Below are 16,945 nucleotides of genomic sequence, written 5' to 3'. Positions count from 1 at the left end.
ACATTAAAATATATCCAAATCCTTTCAAAATAAAGCCTCAAACCTTAAATTAAAATTAAAAACCTGTTTGCGAGAAACATTTTGATTGATTAGAGGGTTTTATATACTGGATATTTCTATTATTTTCATCATTATGTTGACTTTTATTTAATTTCAGGGACAGTTTGAGTTTATAAGCGAATCTCCAGAAAAATATTTATAAAGAAGTCATAAGTTAAATTAATCCAATCATTCGTTTTTCATCAATTTTACTCACCTGCTCTATTTAAAAATATTTTTAAGTCTCAGATCCAGGTTCCGTGTTTTCCAGCCAGCTGTCACCTAGTTTCCGTTTCCGGTCATCAAATTCTGAACGTTTATATTTATTTATTAATTGCGAGGCGGGAGATGGAGGAGTTTTATTGGTTGGTTATTGGCAGAATTTTAGTTTCATTTAGAATAAATAAAAAACAAGAAAAACGGACGTTGCGCGACGCCGCAGCCTCTTACTGCGTGTCTCCAGAAGGTGGCGCAGTTTGCGGACAGCCTCGGTGGAAGCAGTCACACAGGGCGATGTCACCTGTCCGCTCCCCAACATCCAGCTGCAACAAAAACACCTGGATCAGCTTCTGCGCGGCATCGTTCACGGGCGGCTTTCGGTGAGATCTCCGAGTCTTCTACATGCTGCCGATGCTAGCCCGCGTGCTAACAGCGTTAGCCGCTGATGCTAGCCCGGACTCTGCTGTGTAAACAACGCGATGACTGTTTGTTTATTTGTTTGTTTTTGTCAGTTTGCTTTTGTTTGTTTGTTTGCTGTGTGTCGTTTGCAATGCTGATTGTCAGTTGTCACATTTCACAGCAGTTTAACGGAGCTAACATTAACCGCTTGCAGCGTCACACCAAAGTCCGTTCAGTAAGCGGACATTTTTGTAGATCCTCCGAGTTTGGACCACAGGAACCAGCGTGAGGAGAACCGGGACTTGTCATAACAATCAGCAAACGGTTCTGCTTCATTCGGCCTCTGTCTGGTCTACCGGACATGTTTGTTCAGACAGGTCACTGTCAAACTGCAGATTCACCTTTTGTTATAATTTCAATAAAAATGTAGTGATGTGGCTTTAAATAAACTACAGGCTCCTTTAAATTTCCTCTGTGCGGTGTGTACCTGCCAAATGTCGAAACGTAAACAGATGATTTTGGTGCAAAGGCTTATTCATCACATCAGGAAGCGGGACCTTCATGGCGTCCACACCAAACACCACTTACCAAATGGACATTTTACTTTGAATCCTCCTTTAAGCTAAAATACGTTCAGTGCAGAGTAGGACTTTAGCAACGTTTAAGTTCGGTTAGCGTTTTTAAATTCGGTGTGTGTTTGGTCCACCGAGCTGCCGTACTGTCGGTCAGTCTCAGCTGTTCACGTGCTTCACGGCGCCGCCCTCAGAGACTCTCAAAGGGTTAATACATAAAAACTGACTGTAGTGAGTCTTCGTGGCGTTCCTCTGGCAGCCTGTTTGTTACAGGCTGATAGTTATAAAGAGATATTAAATAAACACTTTTCTTTGGTCCAGGCTCCTGCAGGTGATGAGCAGGTAGTTCACCTGTCCTCAGGTGTATTTCTGTGTTATTTTGTTCAGGATCAGCTGAGTCCACTTCAGGAGCACCATGGCGACTCAGCCAGCTCCACAGTCTATCCTGAGGGAGTTCTGCCCACTCTACTATCTGCTGAATGCCATCCCAGCCAAGGTATGTAACTGTCCAAGTGAGGATGATGACGTGTTCCTGTCAGAGATGAAGCTGAGCGCTCCCATGTGGCCCTGCAGGTGCAGCGGGGCTTCAGGTCAGTTCTGGTCTACCTGACGGCTCTGGACAGCAGCAGTGACTTCCTGGCTGTGGGCAGCAGCATTGGCATGCTCTACCTGTACTGTCGCCGCCTTGCACACCTGAACAAGTACAGCCTGGAGGTGAGAGGTCTTCTCCTGTGGTTCTTCAGCTGTTTAATATGTTTATGGGGATTTACATTATGCAAGTGATGATCACACAAATGATGTTTGAAATCAGTGAGTTGGCAGGCTAAATAAAGTCATAAATTCTTTAAACGGGTGAAAAATGTAGTACATGTGTGGCAGAGATACACCTGTATGATCTTGTTTAATGTGTTCAAACCTTTTTATAATCATGTTTACTTTGGAGAGAAGAGTTGGACACCATGTGACTGACTCGTGCAGGTGTGCACAGACAGGTGACATTGTGTCCTCCTGCAGTCGTGATCGATGACATGTTCAGGTTTATGTTCACAAGTGATATTTGGTTCTGTTTGAACCTCTACCTGAGGCCTGCAAACTAATCCTCAGACTCACCTAGATTCATCTGTATAGATTTGAACAGGAGTAAGATGCAGTGAGACAGATCACATGACCTTAAAACATGTTTCAGTGCATGATGTTTGTTCACCACACCGAACAAACAGGAACACACCTGAAAGTCTGAGAGAAACAGGAAACTGCTTCTGACCAGGTGTGTGTGTGTGTGTGTTTGACAGGGGAAGTGTGATGCGATCACAGCTGTGAAGCTGCTCAGCTGTTTTGATGACCTGGTTGCAGTGGGAACCTCTTCAGGTCGGGTTGCAGTCTTTCAGCTGGTATCTCCACTTCCCGGACGCAACAAACAGGTAAAAAGATTGATCGACAAGAGTCACTGAAGTAACCTGTCTTCCGCTTTGCACCTGTGACACACCTGTCTGCCTCTCTGCAGCTGCGGCGTTTCGATGTGATCGGACTCCATAAGGGCTCCGTCACTGCTTTGGCATGGAGCACAAATGGGATGAAGCTTTTCTCTGGTGATGACAAAGGACGAGTTGTGTTCACCTCTCTGGACTTGGACCAGGTAAGAACCCACACTGTTTCCATCCACACTGTTGTAAGGCACGCCCCCTGACTGTGTGAGTGTGTGTGTGCAGGGTGTGTGTAAACCTGTGCTGTTGCTGGAGGAATCCTCAGGTGTGGTTCAGATGGAGTACAGTCACCAGGTGCTGTTGGTGTCAACACAGCAGAGATCCCTGCTTTACTGCACACAGAAACAAGAAGTCCTGCAGCTGGGCACCAAGCCCCGAAAGAGGTACCAATTCCCCCCACCTCTGTTGCATGTGCTATACAACTTACAATATACATGACGTATGTAACCCTTACCTTAACTTTGACACCTGTTTTTGATCACACACTCTGTCATAACCACAAATTTACCTGTTACTGATTTGGTGGTACTCATCTGTATTACCGGAACCTGTACACACTGGCGATACTCGTACATGTCAGCGTTAGCTGTGCTCGCAGGCCGTCCCTGTACTGTAGAATCTGTGTGCTGTCACAGCAGTGGACGGTTTGGCGCCTGCTTCCTGCCCGCTCTCTGTAAACAGAGTGACCTTCAGGTGTTTGCTGCTCGACCTGGACTTAGACTGTGGAGATCTGACATCAGAGGACAGGTGGAGGACACACGGCTGCTCAAACCACTCTTCAACTCACAGGTACACTGGGAACAGCAACACATACGTGTGTGTGTGTGTGTGTGTGTGTATGTGTATATACAGCGCTGTAGGTTCGCTCTGTTTATAACACACCTGCATTCTGTATACCTCGCTGACTCAGATACCTCAGTTTGAGTTGTTTCCTCGTCCCGACCCAATCGGAGCCTACCGTCCAGCAGACCACCAGCTCGGACTGCTCAGCTGTTTCCTGAAAGAGGGCTGGATCCTTAGCTGGAACGAGTACAGCATCTATGTCCTGGACTATCTAAACCAGGTACCTCTAAGATAATAATAAGGACTTTAAGATAAGTCCTTATATGCAAAAAGAAGGATTTTAAATTCTATTCTAGATTTAACAGGGAGCCACTGAAGAGAAGCCAAAATGGGAGAAATTTGCTCTCTCTTTCTAGTCCCTGTCAGTACTCTAGCTGCAGCATTTTGGATCAGCTGAAGGCTTTTCAGGGAGCTTTTAGGACAGCCTGATAATAATGAATTACAATAGTCCAGCCTATAATTAATAAATGCATGAATTAGCTTTTCAGCATCACTCTGAGAAAGGATGTTTCTAATTTTAGAAATATTGTGCAAATGCAAGAAAGCACTCTTTCATTTTTATTTAATATGTGCATTGAAGGACACATCCTAGTCTAAAATACCTCCAAGAATTTTCAGTGTTACTGAAAGCCAAAGTAATGCCATCCAGAGTAAGTATCTGGTTCGACACATGTTTCTAAGATTTGTGGGGCCGAGTACAAAAAAACTTGAATTTAGAATTTAGAAGCAGGAAATTTGAGGTCATCCAGGCCTTTCTTTAAGACATTTAATGTCTTTAAGACATTTAATGTCTTTAAGACATTTCTGCAGTTTAGCTAATTGACGTTTGTCATCTGGCTCCATGGACAGATAAAGCTGAGTATCATCTGCATAACAGTGAAAATGCATGCAATGCTTTCTAATAATGCTGCCTAAGGGAAGCATGTATAGTGTAAATAGAATTGGGCTTAGCACAGAACCCTGTGGAACTCCATAATTAACCTTAGTGTGTGAAGAAGACTCCCCATTTACATGAACAAATTGGAGTCTATTAGATAAATGTGATTCAAACCACTGCAGTGCAGTACCTTTTAATACCTATGGCATGCTCTAATCTCTGTAATAAAATGTTATGGTCAACAGTATTAAACACTGCACTGAGGTTTAACAGGACAAGCACAGACCACAGGTAAATAAGTTTTATTTGTAAAATCTTAAGGAGAGCTACTTTAATCAGTTAATTTAATTTAGCAGGCAAAGTCTGAGTACTACGAACACCTACCTTAACAAACGTTCTCACAACATTCTCCCAATGTTCTCCACCTTCCTGAAAGTTTGTGTTGATGTGATTCACAGCTTTGTGTTAATTGTGTGTAAATCTGATTGTTCTGAGCATTCCCGTGAACACCACTCTGATTTCCGACGTGTTCTGTGTTTTTAAGGTGATTGTCGGAGCGTTGGAGAGCAGCGGAGACATTGTGTCCGTCTCCTGCTGTGACAATGAAATCTTCATCCTGAAAGGAGACCGAGACATCATCCGCCTGTCCAACAGCCCCGAGGGACTCGCCTCCAACTGTGAGCAACACCCTTATCATACTACATACACTACAAGTATACTACTAGTATAATAGTTCCACTACTGCTAATAATAATAACAGCCCAGTGGAATCTGTAAAGCCAGTATCACCCCACCAGTACTTTTTACATTCTGCCTCATTCTGCCCTTCAGTGTCGGAGCTCTCCGTCCGACTGGCCTCACCTTTGACCACGCCCACCATACTCCGACCAGTTGGATCAGTGGAAACAGCTCAGCCAATCAGAACCATGGCCATCATCGTAGAGGGAGGGGGGATGGAAGAGGGAGGAGGAGGGGGGGAGAGATTCTGTGAGGCAAAGGCAGAAGAGGATGAGGAGGGAGGAGTGGAGGAGGTGGAGGAGGCAGAGGAGGACCAGGTGGAGGTACGCGTCCTGCTCTGGTTTACCTGTGTTACCTGGTTTACCTGGTTAGTAGTTCAGCCTTCAGTGATCTTACCTGTCCTATTTATTAAGGTAATCGGGTGTGTTCTGGTCGTTCTTTCCAGGTGCCCGAGCTTGACCAGCGTTGCGGTTTGTTCGCCAGCAGCTCTCGGAGCCGCAGCAGTTCTGTCACGTCCTGGGATGGTCTCAATGGAAATGCCACAGTGAGCAGTTCCTGCGAGCTGACCCCCAGACGCTACAGCGCCCCCCTGGGTCAGGAGGAGATGCAGCAGGAGCTGGTGGTGAAGGCCATCAGAGTGAAGAAGAAGAAAAGGAGACGACAAGGTAAGCTCGACTCCTTCCATTCCATTACTCATGGGACTTTTTAAAGAGTTTATGGTAGATGTATATCACAGGATTGTAGAGCATCCGTTTGAGCAGGTAATCAGATAGACAGGTAGATGCCTGCACCTCACCTGTCTGTCTCTTTCTCCTCAGACAGTGGCAGTACGACCCGCCTCTCTGAGAGCAGCTGTTCAGACTCCATGTTTGTAGTCCAGGACGGCAGTGTCAGCGATGGAGAAAGTGGAACTCCTCTGAGTGACCGGGCCTCCCTCGTCGGTGTGGACCTTCAGAACCAGGACTCTCCAGAACACAACCCAGACCAGGACTCCCAGGACACCGGAGGCTCAGAGAGAGGCGTGAAGGATGAAGAGGAGGTGAAGTCTTCCTCCAGTCAGCCTGGGTGAGTATTTGAAGCTGGTGTTGTTATGTCTCATCTGAACCACCTGCTCATCCGACCGTCTCCTCCTGTTTTAGCTCGCTGTTCCTCCTGGGTCTACAGAACCAACTGGACCCTGGTCCTGATCCTGACATTGTCCCCCCGACCCCTGATGTGGATCTACTGCTGGAGTGCACCTTCTCCTACATGCAGAATGCTGAGAAGGAGGGTCCGGATCATCAGCTGGTTGAGGAAGATGAGTTTCTGAGCCCTCTGATTGGACCAGAGGAGGAAGAGGAGGAGGTGTGTCTGCGCTGAAGGTTCTGTCAAACATACATTGACTTACAATTAAAAACAGCTGCTGACACACCTGAGCCCCACCTGCTTGTCGTGGTGTTGACCTAGATTATATTTTAATTTGAAGAGAGAGGATCAGACTCACCTGCTCAGTTATCAACCTGTGTTATGGCGTGCCAAGTAAATGGTAAATGGACTGGTTTTTATATAGTGCTTTTCTACTCTACAAAGTGCTTTATACAGCATGTCTTCATTCTTACAAGCACATTCATACAAGCACCTTCTACGCCTAACATTCACACACATGAATGCATCGGGAGCAACTCAGGATTCAGTGTCTTGCCCAAGGATACTTTGACATGCAGACTGGAGCAGCCAGGAATTGAACCACCAATCATTTAAATTAGTAGATGACCAGCTCTATCTCCTGAGTTACAGCCACCCTAAATAGCATCAGTATGTCTTAGTGTTGATATCAGTATCAATAAAAGCCTATCAGGTCAGGTTTAGAGTCTGAAACTCATCTGTTGACCTCCTTTAAGGGCAGCTGACCTGTAACATAGTTGACATTAACGTTCTGTGTGTGTGCAGGATGATGACCTGGCGCCCCCTGCTGGTGTGGTAAACCAAATGTTTTACTCCACCGTGTCCACTTTGGACAGAAAGCCCAGTTTGTCCAGTGACGAAGAAGAAGACATCTACGGCCACACGCTGGCTCCTGCTGGCAGCGCAGCAGACGTCATCACCTCTCTGACTAATCAGACAGAGAAGGCCGGAGACCAGGACACCCAGGACAGAGACCGACTCAAACCTGACCAGGTGAGACATAAACCTGGCCAGGTGAGGTTCACACCTGTACATGTAATCCTTCAGCTCTCATATGATTCTTGTCTTTTAGTTGGCAGAGAGCTGGATGGGATACTCAGGACCAGGTTGTGGGATACTGAGCCTGCAGGTGACGGACAGGTAGGTTCTCTTTGTCACTCTCAGGTGATGAACAGGTGTGTGCAGATGTGTGACGGGTGTTCTGTTTCAGATATGTTTGGTGTCTGGATTTTAAAGGCGGGCTGTTCTGCAGCCCTCTGCCTGAAACTGGTCTCACCTGGCAGCGCTTTGAGGATAATGTCCACCAGATGGCATTATCAGCTTCAGGTGAGCTGCTGAGTTCATCACCTGCTGATGTCACATGTTCTTTTATAGTGAGCAGACTGTTACCTATGCAGGTGAGTTAGCTGCATATTGTCTGTGGCTCACCGTTCAGGTAACCTGCTGTGGAAGGTGGAGCAGAAGACCCTGACGGCATTCGCGTGTGCAAAGGTTTCGGTGAAAGGAAAGCGTCACTGGTACAAAGCCGTGGAACAGGCGGCCTTTGTTGCTCTGAGTGACGACTCCGCGTGGATCATCAGGACCAACGGGGATCTCTTCCTGCAGACAGGTAACTGCGTACCTGTAGGAACGGCTCCGCCTGAACGTCATAGTAGACTGGCTGTTTGTACAAAATTGAAGCTGAAGCACTTCCTGTTTAATGTTTGGCTGCCAGCTGATCCTTTCATTGGTTTTTGTTGGTCGTGAATCTCCATGAAATCAGTTCTGCTTAAAAAAAAAAACCCAAAACAGTTCAGACACACAAATGTTTCCAAGCAGCTCGGAGGTTTGTAAACTGATTTTATTCCACCTGCAGCATCATCGCTCACCTGATCACCTAATAGCCAATCACAGAGAACAGAACCTCATCAGTCACATGACTGGCTCACAGCTAATTACAGAGAGCAGAGTGTCTCATGACTCAAAGCATGATGGGAACTGAAAAATTTCACCAATACACTTGTGCTGGGCGACCCACTCCATAGTCTTATGACTACAGAGCAGGGTGGAGCTAAATGTGCACACATTAAGATCACATGGTGCACACTGTGAGGCAGCAGCACTGGCAGGACTCTGTCCATATATTACACATTAAAGCGTTCAGCCTCATAAACAGGAAGTAAGAGCAGGTATCTCTTAACAGCTGCCATGATGGAGCAAACAGACTCCACAGAGTCTGAACACTGTCCAACAAAGTCTAAAAACATTCTGCTGCTTGAATTTTCTCACTCTCTGCCCTTTATCTGCTCACTAACACACACAGCCACTGAGTCCAACTTTATTATCTGACCACGCACTGACCATCAGCCAGTGATTTAACATAACTCACTGTATTACATCATCACTTCAGTGAGCCTCACAAACGCAGTAACAGGTTAAAGGAGCCAAAGAAGATCTGTTGCTGCTGTTAGAGCTGTAAATGTCAGACAGGGTTTGAGCTGCTGTATGATCCACACACACACACACACACACACACACACACACACACACGGGGAGAGTTCATCTCTGTTTCCACCGTAACCACAGAGCTCCTGAGCAGGTGTTCCTACCACCTCTGATCACAGCTGCAGAGACTTCATGAAGTTACAAACCCACTGAGAATAAAAACACTGTTCACTCTTGTTCTGACATTCAGAACTTGATTTAAACACATTTATACAGCTGTAATGTGTATGTGTGACCAGCAGGGTGTGTCCTGCCGCTGAGGCTTCTTCTTCCTGTTCACCTGTCTGCAGCTCTTCAGTCTGCTGCTGTGAGACTATCAGGAATTATTATGATTGAAAAAAATTCTGCTTAGATCGAGTAAATCAAAGCCAGATCTATCAAACAGGTTCAAATAATCCGATTAAAGTTCTGCTCACTTTCTTCTATGATTGTTCTCATCGTGTGTCCGAGCAGCAGTACAACAGTAAACTCAGATCAGTTCTCCAAATCAGTGGGTCTGGTCTTCCTCTGCTGTCCTTCCTGGACTTTGGGTCTGTTCGCTGTCCCTTGACTTGCGCAGTTCTGTTGGCTCCTCTTTCTGGATGCCCGTGCTGTGTGGGCTCTGTTGGGTCTTGGCGAGGACTCCGAGCACTGGTGGAGACCTTCCTGCATGTTTCTGCCTCAGCATGAAGGTGTCCACTGCTTCTTGTCCTTTGGTGTAGGTTCCAGCCAGTTGGGGTTTGTGGGCTTTACGTGGGTTCTCATCACCGCTCTGTGTTTTGATGTTTGGACACTGGTGATTCTGGTGTCTGTGGTGAGAGTGGGGGTGTACTCACAGATAAATCAGCACACTGCCTGGTTTTGTTTCTCCTCATTTAAGTTGTTGTTTGCTGGGATTCACTGAGTTGCATCTTGAGGGGTTTTGGATATGGGTAGGGGTGAAAGTAGTTTTAAATTCTTGCCGGTACTATGACAAAAACTGTGTGTGTGTGTGTGTGTGTATAGATATATAATTATTTATTTATTTATTTACTGTTGCCTACCTGTATAAGGCAGAAATTAGAAGCACTTGACTATGTGAAATATATTTTTTCAATTGTTAAGGAACTGACATGTTTGCACACACTGTACGCTGATGAGCACCTCCATGCATTCTGCCTCTGTCCACCAACACAAAACTTCTGGAAAGAAATAATCACCAAACTTTCTCAAACCTCAATCCTCTTGGCAGCCACTGTGTTTTGGAGGCGAATGCACTCTCGTGTAGCTTAAATGAGATCTCCGGTCATAAGCAGTGTTTTCAAGCTGTGCTGCGTTGTTGAAATTGAGCAGCGTAACACGGAATACAATTAGTTAATCTCTCTTTGCTTTTAATTTTGCAATGAGCAGACAGACATTAAACTTAGTGGTGAACATTTTAAAGGCTGGCCATTGACGAAAGCCTCGAGCTCTGAGGGGAGAGAAGCTAGAGAACTGAGGCTCCAGCATAGCACAAAGAGTTCAGAAACAAATTGAAATGAGTAAAAAAAGCTATTTATTAACTGATAAAGTCGTGTTTTAGACTGCTTATTGCTAACAGATCTATTCTGACCCAAAGTGCCGCCGTGACTGTTTCTGAATGATGGCTTTACAGCAGACAGCTGCTCCCCCTCTTCCAGGTACTGCGTACCAGTGCAGAATCTATTAGTGGTACGCAGTACCGGACTGTACCAGCTTACTTTCACCCCTGGATATGGGGTAAGATCACATGCACGTCTTCACAAATGTGCGCACACAGACAAACACACACAGGAAAAAAAAGAGGCTAATGATGCATCAGAAGAACACCAAGTGGCAGGTGTCACCAAGATACCGGTCAGTATATTCCTGAGGTCCTTAAAATAAAAAAGATCAGTTCACCACGTCTCCATCTAAGAAGGGAAAGATCTGAGATCCCAAAGATTGATGTGAAGAGACTGTTCTGCTCAGCTCTGTCCCCCAACGATCAGGCTGCCCATAAAACAAACAAAATAAAACTTTGATGATGTGTTTGCAAAATAAATGATCCATCTGTCTCTGATGAAAATGCACAAATCCAGCCAGCGCAAGAGCTTAAAGCAATCTGGCCCCTATCCCATGAGTTTAAATGAGCTGTGAACATCAGTGTCCTGCTCTGTTCTGAAACTCTCAAACTTGGTGTGCCTCAGGTCTGAGCGTGGAGCGGCCCTGCGCTCGCTCCATCAAGGTGGAGACTCCCTGCGTGTTTAGCCAGGTGTGTGTGAGGGCAGGTGTGGTGTGGGCACTGAGCGAGCACAAAGCTTTATTCTACCGAGAAGGCCTGAACAGCTACTGCAGCGAGGGCGAAGGCTGGAAGTACGACACCGTCAGGTATTAATAATACTATCATACTACTGCAATACTACTGTCATACTACTGCAATACTTCTGTCATACTACTTCAGCAAGGGCTGGAAGTATAACACCATCAGGTACTACTAATGCTGTCACAACAAATAGGACATATGCAAACTGCAGGAGAAAGATGACACAGTTTAATCACATGCAGCAGGTATATAAACACCTGGCAGGTGAAGAAGAAATATCATCATGAGAACCCCCCCCAGCAGCCTAGGCCTATTGCAGCATAACTAAGGGAGGGTTCAGGGTCACCTGATCCAGCCCTAACTATAAGCTTGATCATAAAGGAAAGTTTTAAGCCTAATCTTAAAAATAGAGAGGGTGTCTGTCTCCTGAATCCAAGCTGGAAGCTGGTTCCACAGAAGAGAGGCCTGAAAGCTGAAGGCTCTGCCTCCCATTCTACTCTTAAGTATCCTAGGAACCACAAGTAAGCCAGCAGTCTGAGAGCGAAGTGCTCCATTAGGGTGATATGGTACTCTGAGGAGGTCTGACAGATTTTAATTTTAGTTCTGGATTTAACAGGGAGCCAATGAAGAGAAGCTGATGTGGGAGAAATATGGTCTCTTTCTGGTAGCCGTTTAAACATTAACCAGCAGATATCACAGCTCCACATCATCAGGTACACACCTCACCACCTGTGTGTGCGTATGTGTCACAGTGAAGCTCAGGGTCTGGAGTTAATGTGCGTTGCTCTGGGAGACGGAGGGACGGCGTGGGCGCTGGATGCCAGCGGCAGCCTCTGGTTTCGGACCGGAGTCTGTTCTTCCAGACCGCAGGGCGAGGATGACCACTGGTGGCAGGTGAGTCTCTGCATTTGTAGCACTGACTGGAAAAAGAACAGAGCTGCTGTGACAGCCAGAGAGCCCCCCCCCCCCCCGGTGGGTTTAAGAAGCTGCTTCCATCATTATTTACAGTCTTCACTGGAGGTGTTTTGGTACTGTGGTTCAGCCCGTGTCTCTCCTTCAGATCAGCATCTCAGACTACGTGGTCTTCGATCAGGGAAGTCTGTTCCAGACCCTGCTGCAGGCCACGCAGAGTGTTGCCACGGTAACCAGGGCACCTGTGGAGCGTGTGGTGGCTTTCCTATCACAGTACTCGCAGTGCCAGCCAAGCCTGGTCAGCGCCAATGCCAGTGGAGTCTGGGTGGCCTCAGGACGGAACCAGCTGCATTTGGCCCGCGGCAGCCTTGTGGGTCAGTAGAGCCCATTAAACTACAATAGAGTCCTGAAGAGTCAAATAGAGACAAGTCCTCTAGAGGGAAATTACTATTGAGTCCTCCAGAAGTCATTTGAGATCTTTAGAGGTCAGCATAGTCCTGTAGAATTTATTAAAGTCCAGTAGAGTCCAGTGGAATTTCATTAAAGACTTAGAGTCCCTCAGAGTCCAGCACTTTTCAGCTGGGTCTCAGCTGATTTGTGGTTTTTGATTCCTTCAGGAACTTTCTGGCAGAACGTCGTTCCCAGAGGAACCGTCTCTGCCACCAGGTGGACCTTCATCACATCTTCAGCTGTGCCTCACAGAGAAGGTAACACACCTGCACACACTCACACCTGAGTTTTGTATCTGGACTTTAACACACCTTTGTCACCTGTGTCTCAGGTACGTTCCTGTGGCTGGCTCAGAGCAGGAAGGATCTGTTCTGCGTTTGGGATCAGGATGGAGAGCTCCGCCCCTCATCAGTTCTTTTACCACCTGAGGTAAATACACCTGCCATCTGTCTGCCTCTTTAGGGTCACCTGTGTGCTCCTCTCATGGCATGCTGTGTGCAATCAGGTGGAGCTCACACACCTGTCCTCCTGTCGGGACGCTCTGTGGGGGTTGGACATCCATGGCCGGGTCAGCATTCGGACTCTGTCTCCGTCCTGTCCCACTGGTCTGCACTGGACCCCCCTGGACCTCAGTCAGCTCGGTGCGTACCCGAGCGCTACGCTCGTTTTGCTGTTTGTGTGTGTGGGCGGGGCCGTTGATTGGTTACCGACACTCGTCGTGAAGCCTCGAGCTGAGTGTTTTCACCATCTTAGTGAAAAGCTTAGAGCTCATTGGCTAATGACCTGTGATCGACAGTTGGTTATTCAAAACAAGCACAATGCATTAATACGATAAACCTAAATGCAGGAAGCCTGAGAAGCAGCAAATTACTTCCTGTTCCTGTGTGTAGAGTCCGATTTATTCCATCGGCGACGGCAGACAACGGCCAGCAGAGCCGATCCAATACCAAGCTAAATTTACTGCTCCTCGGTCATTTATATTATAAATCTTCTGAAACTTGGCACAAACAGTCATTGGGTATGGCTCTACAAAATTTCCAGAAATCCTGTATATTGATGTTCAATCCTTTCCCCTCCCTTTTTCCTAGGCCGACTGTTGAAATGAGTATTCAGTGTGCAAAACTCTACAAAACACTTCAGCCACATTTTTTCTTTTCAGATTTTTTTTTTTTTCATTTTTACAACTTTTAGAAAATGTGTTTAAGTTCAGTTGCTGCTCCTCCCTTGTGTGGTTGTTCTGAAACCTGGGGTGACCTGCTGTCACTGGCCAAAGGTCTGCACAATGTTTCAGACACATCTTCAGTTTTTGGCTTTTCACATATTGTACAAGTCAAACATTTGACAGTAGAGCTTAACCCTACCCTAACCCGATAGGCCAGCAGGTCTGTTTTGTTCATTTTTGATAAAGTTTTTTTTCCCCTGAACCAACAGCAGAACAGGAAAACTTTATTTCTGTCGCGCAATCTAACATTAACGAGGAGGTTTTCAAAACTGCTGCGGAGTGGTGAAAGGACACGGCAATAATAATAAACACACACACACAGCTGTTTCTGTGTGACACTGACAGGTGGATGTTGCATAACAGGGCAGCACTTCATAGGTCAAAATTTGTGTGTGCGCGCGTGTGTGTGTGTGCGTCACACTGCAACCCGTCGCAGAGGTCCGGTCTGTTTTTAGCCCGCTGCCCTTCTCACTATCTCAGATCACATGATGGCGTGCTCTACAGAGACAGACGGAGGCGCCGGGTTCTCTCGTAGTGTTTCGATTTCACGCAGAACAAAATTCTGTTAATGAGTTCAGAGTATTGAGTGTTGCCATAACAACAGTTACCGCCTCGTATTCACCCTGAAGGAAACGGCTGCTGTTTGTTCTGAGGCTGGCAGGAAGTCCATTTGTCTGACATCTAGCTCCTCCCACAAGCTCACGGCGATCCAATCTGAACAAATGAAAACCTAAAACCCACCAAATTTATTTATAAAGCTCATTTAAAACTACAGAGTTGACCAAAGTGCTGGACATGAAACAACACACACACACGCACACACACACACCAACAAATATATCTGAAGAATTAGAACAAATACAAGAGGTAATACCTCAGTCTGAATGCCTAAGCTCTCACTCTGGGCTGAAAGCCAAAGAACAAAGTGACTTTTAAGGTATACATTAAAAATTACAAGGTGGTGGACAGCCTAACGTGTGTGTGTGTGTGTGTGTGTGGGTGTGTGTGTGTGTGTGTGTGTGTGTGTGTGTGTGTGTGTGTTCTCTCTGTTACGATGGGCTCACATGTGTGTTACAGGAAGTGTGCGTCTGGTCAGTGTGAGCTGCGGCAGTCAGAACGTGTGGGCCGTGGATGGCCGAGGAGTCGTTTACTTCAGAGTCGGGACGCAGCCGCTGAACCCGAGCATGATGCTGCCCGCTTGGATCCAGATCGAACCACCTGTACAGGTAACATCAGATCAGGAAGTTTGACTTCAGCTGGCTCACATTTGTGGATCTAAAAGCTGTTTCAGATTGTTTTGGGTCTGAAGGAACAGAAACACATTCTAATGAATTAAAAATACAGTTTAAAGGCACCAGAGACTGAAATAAAGCATTTAAATATGAAGAAAAACCATTTAAATAGAACACAAATAAATTGAAATAAATAGTAGAATTAAAAAATAATTTCATGATTATGTCTGAGTCCATTTTCAGTGTGACTGCATCAGATCTGCAGGAAAGCATTAAAACATGAATTTCAATAAGAATATTAAATCCTTGCTAAGGGCTCGCTCTTTGTAATTTCCTGCTTATTCCTGTTTCCTGGTGGTTAAAGCCTCAGAGGCAATGACACCTGTCCATAACTGTGACGTCATATCTTTGCAGCCAATCGGAGTGCAGCTGGTGAGTATTCAGACGAGTCCTAATGACCGGCTCCTCTGGGCACTCGACAACAGAGGAAGCGTCTTTGTCAGGACCGGACTCAGTGACGAGATGCCCGTGGGGACAGACTGGGAGCTGGTACCAGGTACTCACCTGTGTGATGTCATCTACTATCTACACCTGTCTGTCTGTGTGTGCTTCATCGTGTGTTTGTGTGTGCAGGTCTGGCTGTGAGTCAGCTGGTCCTCAGTTGTCGGACTGTGTGGGTTCGCTGTGTAAACGGCGATCTGGCTCGCCGCTACGGCGTCTCCGACCGAAACCCAGCTGGAGATTACTGGAAGAAGATCCCTGGCAATGCCAACTGGTTCACTGGTAAGACTGGTTTTTACTGGTTTTTACTGGTAAGACTTGATTCAGGTGTGATTCGGGTGTGTCTGTCCCTCTGCAGTAACTCCGGAGGACGAGTTGTGGGCGGTGACTGTGGTTGGTGGATTGTCTCGTCGGCTGACAAAGCTCCTCCCCCAGACGCCCAGCAGACCCGCCCCTTCGGGCCCCGCTCTCGGAGGGGACGATGTTGATGATGAATGGGAGCTTATCTGACCAGTGACATCACAGTGTCACCTGGCCGGGTGCTGTGACACATCACATGACAACACTTCCTCTTCCCTTTGGGACAGACAGGAAGTGGGCTGTGTGATGTGACAGCTGGACAAACATGTGGGTCACTTCCTGTGATGGCTGCCACTCAGGGAGGCCAGGTGGCTGCTGGGAAATGACGTCAACTTTATTTTATTTTATTTTTAACAGGAAGCACTTTAATTGCAGAAGGGAGGGGTGGCCATGCCGCCTGAGACCGGTTCTGACCAGTTCTCACTGGACCTATTCTACTTGATTCTCTTGGATTCTAACTCGTTTAAACCTGTTCTAACTGGGTCGTTTTAACTGGGATATTAAAGGGACACCATGTTGAAGCTGGTCCAGTTTCTTTCTCCTGGTTCATTAAAAGTCTCAATTACTGTGTTAACAGACAGGAGCTCCACCCACTGAGACAGAGGCATGAAAATATGTAAAAATGTAAAAATCCCTCTGAAATGGAATCAAATATGTAATTGGGGACTGTGGTGGGCTCTGGTACACTAATGGACTGTGGTGGGCCTGCGGTGGGGCTCTGGCCTTGGCCGGGATTTGTGTCTGATGGACCTTAAAAAGCCTCCTCATTGTCTGACAGTGTTGCCATGGGAACCTGTTGTGGGTTGATTGGCTGGCTGTTTGGCCAATCAGATTCAGTGTAAACTCACTTGCTGTGTTTGCTCCATTAACTTAATAAACATGTTTAAACACTGATGCCATGTCAGCTTATTGATCATCTTCTTGGAGAAAATCTTTCCAGTGTCAGTGGTGAATCCCTCTGAGATGGTTGGATCTGTTTTCCCCCTAAAATCTGAATTCTGAGTTCATAAGCACACTGAAGGGATTGGTTAGCACTGTGACCTCACAGAAAGAAGGTTCCTGACTTTTTTTGTGGAGTCTGCATGTTCTCCTGGCACCTACATAGGTTATATCCAGGTTCTCCGGCTTCCTCTACAGTCCAAACACATGGATGTTGATTCTAAACTGT

General features: G+C 46.4%; 1 protein-coding gene across 2 annotated transcripts; it reads left to right on the top strand.

Annotated features, from left to right (window-relative positions):
• The first annotated feature begins 481 nt into the window (after positions 1-481).
• On the top strand, positions 482-16,661 carry tecpr2 (tectonin beta-propeller repeat containing 2). Of its 2 annotated transcripts, none has more exons than XM_030719188.1 (27): positions 482-638; positions 1,617-1,725; positions 1,803-1,943; positions 2,522-2,650; positions 2,734-2,865; positions 2,939-3,096; positions 3,352-3,502; positions 3,624-3,776; positions 4,978-5,110; positions 5,265-5,494; positions 5,617-5,836; positions 5,990-6,236; positions 6,311-6,515; positions 7,101-7,328; positions 7,408-7,475; positions 7,546-7,661; positions 7,771-7,944; positions 10,985-11,165; positions 11,853-11,994; positions 12,161-12,386; positions 12,630-12,719; positions 12,794-12,891; positions 12,968-13,103; positions 14,762-14,910; positions 15,331-15,472; positions 15,550-15,699; positions 15,776-16,661. In XM_030719188.1, the coding sequence occupies exons 2-27, from the start codon at positions 1,645-1,647 to the stop codon at positions 15,925-15,927; spliced, it is 4,032 nt and encodes a 1,343-aa protein (XP_030575048.1). In that variant the 5' UTR covers positions 482-638; positions 1,617-1,644; the 3' UTR covers positions 15,928-16,661. The 2 variants fall into 2 exon arrangements, with proteins under 2 accessions (XP_030575048.1, XP_030575047.1); XM_030719187.1 differs by having other exon boundaries at positions 3,349-3,502.
• Positions 16,662-16,945: the final 284 nt, after the last annotated feature.

Source organism: Archocentrus centrarchus, chromosome 22, assembly GCF_007364275.1.
Source record: "Archocentrus centrarchus isolate MPI-CPG fArcCen1 chromosome 22, fArcCen1, whole genome shotgun sequence".
In the NCBI taxonomy this organism is placed as follows: Eukaryota; Metazoa; Chordata; class Actinopteri; order Cichliformes; family Cichlidae; genus Archocentrus; species Archocentrus centrarchus.
Note: the sequence above shows the minus strand (reverse complement) of the source record. Positions and strands in the feature narration are given on the sequence as shown.